The following is a 10,589-nucleotide window of genomic DNA, read 5'->3' as shown; positions in this document are numbered from 1 at the left end:
TTAGTTTAAGTTATTTTTGTGTTGCAATTCGAAACTCCAGCTGCAGCTCTCATTTAATAGCGGTTGCTTATGAATTATATTGAAATTTGATTTAAAATAATGCCAACAAAACAATAAAAAATTGAATAAATTCTGAAAATATCATTCGATTTTGAAAGGTGTAGCAAAGCACACCGGGTCAGCTAGTTTTTAATAAAAGTTACATGGGATTGATATATTTACTAATGTTACCATGCTGGCAGCAAAAATAAACTGTTGTCATAGGTCAAGTACCGTAACCCAGCACCGTGCTTTGACCCGAGCCAAGACGAGTGTTTTTCTTCGTATTCCATTTCCAAGCACAAAAATTGGCACCGCAGTACATACTGACCAAGTGTGTGGAAAATAGTGATTGTTGATGCTTTGCCAAAACCCCTCAGTTACAGATCTCAATAAAACACATCTAGATGCAACTACTCACAGACAGTCTGACGAAGTCCGGAACGTTCAGTTTTAAATTGTCGAGTCGGTATCCGTTTTTGGATTCATTCATGTTTTCGTGCTGAAAAATGGGTGGCAGATTTTTTTGATATTTTTAAGCTATTTTCGCATCGGTCGGTCTGCGGAAATTTAAAAGCTCAAGCAACGGTAAGATGACCCATTTATAAAGTGTTCGTTCAGTTTTTTTTGGTTTGTCTAAAGATGTTTCTGTTCCGTTGCAGAACTTCGGTTTTCCGAACAAATGCGAAAATATAACCAAATATGAATACTTCCTAGAAGCATTTTGTGTTGGTTAGCCACGATACTTTTAGCATTCTGAAAATTTATTACTGGCATCTACATGTTCTGTGATTTCACCAATGCCTTTCGAATCTCGAGAAGTACCATCATGTTGTCGTTTGGAATCATAGTTGAGATATCACGACTCGGAAGTAACTCGGCATAAGGGCTGATGTCACGTGCTCAAGGGAATGTAATCTGAGCTGGGACACCTTGGATGGTGTCATATTGATTTTCAAAAGATATGATTTGCTAGGGACTCGGAGATCCAACTATTTTTTTTTTATAGAATATGGCTCTTGTCAAATAACACGCTCAAATAAAAAGCCAATAAAATTTTTACTCAATGACAAAATTTTTAAATTTTATTCATTTCAACTGATATCTGCAACAGTTTAACGCCGGGAGGCATAACATAGCTGTCTTATTGACGGCGTTGTTCTTCGATCCAGTCGATGAAGTGAGGCACCGATACGAAGACTGTCGGGCGATTGGGTTGTCCACACGGAACAGCTCCCCAGGAAACGACACCGACCTGAACGTTCTGGTCACCTTGCTGCTTGACCAGAGGGCCACCAGAGTCGGCGGAACAGGCGCTCTTGGATCCGTCAGTTGTTCCGGCACAAATGTTAGTTTCGGTGACGGGGCTATAAGGTCCATACATACGACTACACTCTTTGTAGTTGACTAAAGGTAGAGATGCTTTCTGAAAAAGACAATATTACCTAGTAGATAAACTTTGATAACATATACTACAAATAAATTTACTCGCAACACGTCTGGGTAATCGGGAAACGGAGTTGTAGAAATGGATCCCCATCCACTCAGCATAGCTTCGCCTTCAAATTCCTCCAATGCTTTGGGCAACTGAACAGTAGCCACCTTGTCGTTCAGGTTGAACTGTTCCGTAACTCGAATAATGGCAATGTCATTGGGTCCAACTTCTCCATCGTAATCTTCATGGACGATGAAGCTGGCTACCATACGGCGTTGTTCGGAGCCCTCGGTCACGGAAGTATCATGTTCAGCTGCCACCACTTCGATGTATCCCTTTTCCGAGTAAGAAGTTTTACAATGGCCTGCAGTAAGGACGTGGTATTCATCTAGCAGGGATCCGCCACAGAAGTGCATAGTTTCTTTGCCAGGTTCGTTGAAGACCCATTGGAGCGAGATCTGGTACGGGAACTCGTGGGCCGAGGCTTGTTCTCCTCCAACGATTCTTGGTGCTAGAATGTTAGAAATGAATCAGACTTGATTCTCCATATTAAAATCGTTCAGACTTACCGGATCGGCAGGAAGCAAGGGCCAAGCTGGCCAGAAGGAGGAACGTAACCGTCAACTTGAAAGCCATGTTATACCTTTCGTTAGACGAACAAGTGAAGAGGCAGATTGTTGGTTCCATTGGCTTTTTATACTGATTTGATGATAACAATGTTGATAAATATCTGTTAAAGTAGTTTAATCTCAAGTGTCTGCACACTTTTTAATCTTTTAATTGCCTTTCATACTAGAAATTACAGAAGCGTCATTAATACAATGCTCGTTCGAGCAGTTTTGAAGCTGTAATTTCCCTACAAAGAAACCCAGCTGAAGTGTTACTTCCTTTAATAATTAGTCAATAGTTGAATATAGGATACTGGATGTTGCTTCAAGTTCGACCAAAACTATCATAACTCTTAAAGCATTTTTCGAATTACTTGGTTCGGGGGAGATAAGGGCATAATGGCCACTTATTTATCCGTAGAAAACAGCTATAATATGTGAGTTATGTACATCTTTGTTTCGTTTCTTAATTAGCGGAAAGTTGAAAAAGCAGATAAAAACGTTTAAAATGCATTTTAAATTTTTTTTGCCGAATGCTGAAAATCAGTCACTGCATAGTGAGAACTCCCTGGGGCGGTATAAGCACTATTAATCGGGACACGATTAGCGTTTTCTGCCGTAGAATCTAGCAGCGCAATCATCTCGATGAAGTCAACTGTATTAAGGAGCTACAGCTTGATTAGTTTCATCTGACGATTTAGCCTATTGGGAAGGTTTCGGAAAGATAATCAGAGATCACGAGTTCGATTCCTGGTCGAGTACATTTTGCACTAAACGGTGTTTCTAATTTGGGAAAGTCGGGAAATGCGGGAAAAAGTCGGGATTTAAAATCCATCTGGAAAATGCGGCAAAAAATCAGGAATTCCTCAAAGGGTTCGGGAATTTTTGTCCCAGCTGCCTAGTGCATATATTTCAGTGCTTCTAATGGTCAAGAATAACTGAAAAAATATTGAAATAAACCCTCAAAACATGTTCTGAAAAAATTAACTCAAAACTTCGAGCAACTCATAAATGACTAAAATATGGCTTCAATCCAGTTGTTACCGAAAAATAGTTGGTAGGAACATTAGATTTTTCCATTTGAATTTCTTTGCTGCAATATATCAACCCCTTCAACTTGCATCTTATTTTGTTTATGTAACGGAAAGTCTCAGCTAAAATTCAGAACATCATCTAATTAAGCACACTAATGAAATTACAAATTATACACGTTTTAAATAGCAACAGGAACTACGATTACCGGTCGATATCTGCATATGGAGTGAAGTCAGAGATTCGTAGTTTACTTTAGAGAGAATTCTGAATCGTTGGACCTTTAAAAATAAAGAAACGGTTTCGAAAAAAAGAAGCATCTAAACTCCATTAATGAATAAACTTTCAATAAATGCTTTTCATAGCTACGGACCGATTTTACTCAAACCGTTTGCACGCTTATTCAAGCAGTGCCAAACATGATGCAAATCGTGTTCACAGCTACAGAATTGCATCGAATTTCATCGCATTTGAACAAATGTGGTGTAGTCTATGGCCCGCTGAAGATTTCTGAGCGTATAATAAAATTACAAATTCAATCATTTTTAAGTTCCCAGAATCTTATCAGTGATTTTTAATCAGTATTCAGATCTGAACGCAGTCAAACTACAGTTTTGGTCAAAGTCTTCGATGATATTCACTGTGCTGTTGACAAAAAGCAATTGTCAGTGTTGCTGACTATAGATTTTTCGAAAGCATTTGATAGAGTTTCGCGTTTGGATTCCCATTTGAAGAATCGAATACATTTTGTTTAGCATAATAAATCTCTGTCATGCTCTGCTTCGGTTATATCAGGGGTCCCTTAAGGCTCAATTCTGGAACCAACGCTTTTTTCTTTATTTATCAATGACTTGCCCACGTCTTGTAGAAGTAGTAATAACATTCATATGTTTGCCGACGGTGTGCAAATTTATTTTTGTGCTGCTTGTAAATAACCAGGAAATATAATAGATATCATGAATACCGACCGACTTAAAAAACGTTCATAGTTGGTCTCAAACGAATGGATTGCCTATCAACAGCGATAAACTAAGGCTATGTTTTCCTCGCATCGTACAATATTTCTAATTTACCTCTGCTGAAAGTTGGTAATGACATAATCCTATACGTAGAAGCCTTACTAATCTTGGTGTAATGATTCAAAACAACTTGCAATGGACATCATTCGTACATTTCCAATGTTCAAAAATGTTAGGTTGTATAAAATATAATGATTTGCTAAGATTCTGCTCCTGTGAAAAAAAAACAATAATTTTCAAAACAAAAACTTTGGTTTTCGCTGTAGAGCAATCTTGTATGTACCCTTCGCAACCTACGATCTATACATATTTGAAGTTCAATTTCATGATGGTTTTACTTCGTTATTGTCAGATTTTACCAGCAAAAATTCCATTAAAAACGCTTTTAAGAGGCTCAAAAAGTAATCAAGTTTTGTAATTTATTAGACTACTTTAAATTTTATTTATAATTCGAGTTTGTCTCTGTTTAGAATTTGATGCTTTGGGCTAACATTGACCAGTCTCTATTTTGACGGATACAACACCGTTTGAATTTCTGTTTGGATTCGCGATCCTATGCGTATTTTTTTTTATTTGGGTAAGCTTTTTTAAAATGTTCTTGTTAGAATATACACAGAATTAGTGTCAGTCATAGTGATTTTTTTTTAAATTGAAATTTTCTTAAATATGCTATAACTTTAATGTTCAATTGAAAAATTATCATTAAAGGTAGAAACCATTAACCCTTCGTTTCATAATTTTTTATTTTTCCTTAAAAATCACTTTTTACAGTTGGGAATGATGAGTACATCAAGGAAAAAAATTTAAAAAAAATACGATTTTTCACTTTTTCTATATATTAATTGTTGCAAATTTGTTACTTTATGAAACGAAGGGTTAAATAGAGCTTTTAAGACTGATTTGTTGTAGAGAACCGGGAATTTCGTTGGACCATGCAGGAAAAAGTCGGGAAAAATACGGGAAATCAAAAATTGAATTTGAATGTAATTGTTCGAAATAAATAGTTTCACATTCGCATACCAACTTAAGTTTCGTGCAGCGGCTAGTTAGAAGTGCCCGAATCAGCAATCTCGGGCCAGGGAACAAATTTAGCCCCCAAGGTTTTGATTCCGAAGCACATCCTTCCAAATTTAGTCAGTAAGTTATACAGTTAGTTTGATTCGAGGTTCATTTTTTTCAAACAATATAATATCAACAGTTTGACATCAACTTGAGGCTCTCTATTGTCACCATCTTTTAGCTATCTCTCATTCTTCAACAAATTAAAAACATTGCAGGTATTTACTTTGTCAAGTGGTTTCTTATAGTAATTTCTCAAGTAGAAATTTTCTCACGGTATGTAAAAACCCGTTTGTATGACTCTTCTCTTGAATCATTAATCATTCATTATGATGAGACCGGCTCAAAGCATTAGTTCAGATTTGGAAAGTTCAATCTTGTTTGTTCTTAGTATCTTAATGAAGGGTGTCCACTAGCTAGACTGGCCCATAACAAAAAAAATCCTTATATTCCACGCGGCACCCCCTAGATTGGTGCATTTAGGTGAAAAAATGATTTCCTGAAAGTTTCAGGTCATCTGGAAGAAGCACGAGCTGGCGCAAAGTACTTGAAATTTGCATGGAGATTTTCAGCAAAATGTATGAAAAATCGACATACTTTCACTCTTTGTGTTCTAAAATATGTTTCCAGCATGCTAGAAAGCTCAGAATTTCAGGAATTGTAGTTTAAACAATGACAAACAAGTTTGTAGAAAATTGTGACGCGGTACGAGTTGAGTTGTCCGCAATTAAATGTGTGATTTTTTTCGCATTTCATTGATATATTGTGAACGAATTATTAGTACTAACTTGATCGCAATGTCCGACAATGAGAATTACAGATACAAAGTTTGTGCCTTCAGCAAAGTTGTAGCTTATTTTATAACAAATATATTTGCAAAAAGTTGAAAGAAAGGTTTGAAAAACTATGAACTGCTGCATTGTGCGACGACGCGATCAAGTTAGTGCGATTATTAGCCCATATACCGTTCACGATATATCAATGAAATGCGAAAAAAAAAATCACACATTCAATTGCGGATAACTCATCACAGACATCTCGTATCACGTCACAATCTTCTACAAACTTGTTTGTCATTATTTAAACTACAATTCCTGAAATTCTGAGCTTTCTAGCATACTGGAAACATATTTTAGAACACAAAGAGTGAAAGTATGTCGATTTTTCATACATTTTGCCGAAAATCTCCATACAAATTTCAAGTCCTTTGCGCCAGCTCGTGCTTCTTCCAAATGACCTGAATCTTTCAGGAAGTCATTTTTTCACCTAAATGCACCAATCTAGGGGGTGCCGTGTTGAAAAAAATGTTGTAAAAATCATCCCATACAAAGCAATCGAAAGATTCCTTTTAATTCAACCACGGTAAATGAAAAGTTCATATACCAGTATTTCGATAGCATCGTTGCTATCGAAATACTGGTATATGAACTTTTCATTTACCGTGGTTGAATTAAAAGGAATCTTTCGATTGCTTTGATTCAGTTGAATCATTCAACCAAGTAGGCTCACAACACAACAGACATCCCATACAAATTTGGGCCAGTCTAGTGTCCACGATGAAATTGCCACACTTTGAAATTGCTCTAACTTTTTAACTGTTGGGGAGAATTTAATGAAAATATGGGTGGATTTAGTTCATAGTGCATTGTTTACATCCTGCTAGTTTTAAAGTCCTGTGATCAAAACGCGCTCGTGAGTGATAAAATCTTCCGCATACATCACCAGAACAAGGATCTCTCGCATCGTTCCATCGCTAAAACGTTGGGAATCGCGGATTCCACGGTGTCGCGAGTGATTAAGCGGTTCGAGGAATGATTGCCCACCGATCGAAAGCCCAGAAGTGAAGGAAAAAGTATTCCGTACAACACCAACAATAACATCCGCATAGTTGGAACCTTCAACCGAAACCCGGACGCCTCCATTCGGGATGTGGCTAAGAAGCTGAACCTTAGCCGTAGTTTTCTCCAGAAGGCCAAAACTAAGGCTGGGCTTCGAACGTTCAAGGTACAAAAAACCCCTAATCGCGACGAGAAGCAGAACAAGTCCGCCAAAACCCGTGCCAGGAAGTTGAACCTCAACATGAAGACGAAAGTTGAAGGCTGGACGACGAAACATATCGGTATCGATTTTTGAAAAGGGCGTATGCGCCAATTGTAAACAAATCCAGTTACTAGCATAAACGTATTAATCTTTTTATTTTACATTTAAAAATATTATCCTTTTTTATTTTTTTAATTCTATTGTTTAAATTAGATTTTTTTAAAAAAGCGAATATTTTTTTTATAAGTGTGTAATCACGATGGTTTTTCCCCCTTCAAATTCCGTTTTTTTTTGGCGAGGTTTTTTCCCCTCCAAATTCCGGGATTGAAAAAGGGCCTTCTTATTTTTTTCGTATCAATTTATCAAGGCAAAAGTACGCGAATAATAGTGTTTTTTAATGGTTATGTGTTAAAATGTGCAAATTCGTTCAGTGAGATTACTTTTAGCTACTTTTCAATGCAAAAATTAGTCGAAATATCGCTTCTGTGGTAAATGATCCAAAAGGCGAACAGTCATTCTGGGTTTCTAAAGGGCGCTCGCATTTTGGCGAATAGACAAAATAAGAATACAAAAGGGCTAAAAAACCAATTTCTTCATTGTTCACCTTACAATCGTGAAAAACTTTTATTCACCTATCGCGGAATAAAATTGTGCTTATTTTTAAGGAGTTTAGGTACTTAGTTAGGAAAATGATAAGAAACAATGAAATAGGCAATTGATTATATTTTCTGAAACTTCAAATGCGTTTTTCTCAAAACAGAGGTCTTGGCGTACTGGCCCTTTTCAAAAATCGAAAACGATATGTGAAGGCCAACTTCAAACAGATTCTCGGCAACCTGTTTTTCACAGCCAAAGATAAGTTCAGCGTTCCGGAGCATATGTCCGCACTCAGAAGATGTCCAAATTTGTGAAAAAATTCCTGGTTTGGCAAGGCATCTGCACGTGCGGGAAGCGGAGTGCACCTTTCGTGACCCAGGATACGATGAACGGACAGGTGTACATGAAAGAGTGCTTCCAGAAGCGGCTGCTTCCTATCCTGAAGGCCCACAACGTCCCAACAATCTTCTGGCCGGATTTGGCCTCATGCCACTACTCTAAGGACGTGCTGAATTGATATGCGGACAATAAGGTCAACTTCGTAAAAACTTTAGAACTGTTCCTAGTCGGTATATGGAAGAGTGGGGAATTATGGGCCACTTTTTCCTATGCTCCATATCTTCTTTATTATAAAAGACTAGCTGATCCCGTACGAACTTCGTTTCGCAAGCAATTATAAAAATGTGGTAAAATAAGATGATGCTTTTCAAACAAAGTAAAATATTCTCTACACTGAACAAAAAGTACCTTTTCCTCAACAGTATTCTTATTGAAAAGTTGGAAAACCACCCCCATTAACAACGTATCTGTTTCTTTCCAAAACCCGTTCTTTAATTCGTACGTTTACCCGTATAAAGGGTGATACGGTCAAACTTTGGTCAAGGGAAAACGCGTGTAAGTCGGTGAAATCGTTTATTTAAAAAATCAAATTAAATTTCTTTTTAAAGTTTAATTAGTATAAAATTCAGGAAAAATATTCAGTTAGGCTTCCCCTTTTCCAAATCCGAATTGCCGGGCCTTACGCTTAACCCCTGCCATCAGATTTTGTACAGCCACCTTGTCCACCTTCTTAGCCGCAGAAAGTCAGTTTGCCTTGAACTGCTGCTCGTCCTTAGCAGTTTTTTTGGTCTTTTTAAGGTTCCGCTTGACAATAGCCCAGTATTTCTCAATTGGGCGGAGCTTTGGCGTGTTGGGAGGGTTTTTGTCCTTGGGAACCACCTGCACGTTGTTGGCGGCGTACCACTCCATGGCCTTTTTACCGTAATGGCAAGATGCCAAATCCGGCCAAAACAGTACGGAACAACCGTGTTTCTTCAGGAAAGGCAGCAGACGGGATCGCGCTTTGGCCGTCGTATTTTGTTTATCATCGCAATTTGGAGTAACTACCTTCTTGTAAGTCGGTAGTCCGGATCGTTTTTTGGCTCGATGCACGGTTGTAGAAGATACACCAAGCTTATTTGCGGCATCTCGGAGAGGGAGGTTAGGGTTTCGCTTGAAACTACCGGCAACTCTCTTTGTCGTCTCAGCGGCTTCCGGTTTTCGATTTCCCCCCGATCCAGACTTCCTGACTGTCGACAAACGTTCCCCAAACACTTTTATTACATTTGTAATGGTTGATTTGGCAACTTTTAGCGATTTTGCCATCTTTGCGTGAAAGTTGCTCGGATTTTCGCGATGCGCGAGCAAAATTTTGATACGCTGCTCTTCTTCCTTGGATGGCATTTTGACAACTGAGGAGTGAACTTCCAAAATCAAAATAAGAGCAACATTCTACACACACACACACCTTCAAAAATTGATATTGACCAAATTTTGAACGTATCACCCTTTAATAATTAAAAATTTGCTTAAAATGTTCCTCTATTCAACAACAAGTGTATTATTTTCATTTATAAAAAAACATTCATAACGAGAGATTCTTTAATGGGCTCATTAGTAATTTTTTTTTATCTTTCTGGTATACAAAATACGAAAATAATCTGTTATCAACATTTACTTGCATGGAAAATTATTGATTAGCAGATTGAAGTCGTATCAAAGATATCGAAAAAAATTAAAATAGGAAATGAGATCGTATAAATTTCATCTCTTATTTTGAAATTTTTCAAAATACCTCAAATTTAGTTCAATGAGATCAAATTGAAGAAAAAGGGGCAGTATGCTGCCTCCTTCCATCATTCTTTCAAAATGAACTTTTAAACACTAGATATAAAAATCTTTTATTAATCGATTTTGGAATATTTGTGAAATCAAGCCCCCAGAAGAGCGAGCTCTTGGTTCGCGTCTGGAAAAGGTTGTAAACCGTAAGTGGAGAAAAATCGCATCCCGACGGACGAACAGTCCATTAAAGCAGCACATAAAAAGGAAGAACTTCAAAAAGAAAAAAAAACATGAATTTTTGAATTTAGAACAAACCTAATCTAGTTATTTTGTTAAAGCACTTTTTGGTCGATCCACCCTTTATCATGATTGTTTTGTGCCACTTCTTCCTTCTTCCTGTGAAATGCGCAGGTATTCTTTATGCAATGATTTAAAACGCTTGTTTTGAGTTCCAGACGTAAGGAAATACGTTTTTACCCAAGTCTTATGTTAAATTACCATCAAGCTCGATCACGAATGACCTCTGATATAAGCAGGGTAAAGAGGTTGTCTAATTTCGTACTGAGGCCGGTACAAGTATGCTTTGTTTACTTATTTGTTCCATAGGCAGTTAGTATTGAATGCAAAAATATTTCGGATCCATTAAACACTGTCTCAAAC

The 10,589-nt window shown here is 37.4% G+C and overlaps 1 protein-coding gene across 1 annotated transcript; it reads right to left on the bottom strand.

The window, feature by feature from the left end:
• Window positions 1-1,095: 1,095 nt before the first annotated feature.
• On the bottom strand, window positions 1,096-2,159 carry LOC129759924 (trypsin-1-like). The gene is made up of 3 exons (XM_055757500.1): window positions 2,044-2,159; window positions 1,528-1,985; window positions 1,096-1,465 (listed from the first exon to the last, which is right to left on the bottom strand). The coding sequence occupies exons 1-3, from the start codon at window positions 2,108-2,110 to the stop codon at window positions 1,184-1,186; spliced, it is 807 nt and encodes a 268-aa protein (XP_055613475.1). The 5' UTR covers window positions 2,111-2,159; the 3' UTR covers window positions 1,096-1,183.
• Between the last annotated feature and the right edge of the window lie 8,430 nt (window positions 2,160-10,589).

The sequence above is a fragment of the Uranotaenia lowii genome, unplaced genomic scaffold (assembly GCF_029784155.1).
Source record: "Uranotaenia lowii strain MFRU-FL unplaced genomic scaffold, ASM2978415v1 HiC_scaffold_322, whole genome shotgun sequence".
In the NCBI taxonomy this organism is placed as follows: Eukaryota; Metazoa; Arthropoda; class Insecta; order Diptera; family Culicidae; genus Uranotaenia; species Uranotaenia lowii.
Note: the sequence above shows the minus strand (reverse complement) of the source record. Positions and strands in the feature narration are given on the sequence as shown.

Excerpts from the sequence above, each read along its gene's own strand:
- LOC129759924 (XM_055757500.1), bottom strand. The coding sequence starts at position 2,110 with ATGGCTTTCAAGTTGACGGTTACGTTCCTCCTTCTGGCCAGCTTGGCC. Across the intron at positions 1,986-2,043 it reads CCTTGCTTCCTGCCGATCCG|CACCAAGAATCGTTGGAGGA; the intron begins GTAAGTCTGAAC and ends CTAACATTCTAG. Across the intron at positions 1,466-1,527 it reads ATTACCCAGACGTGTTGCGA|AAAGCATCTCTACCTTTAGT; the intron begins GTAAATTTATTT and ends TGTCTTTTTCAG.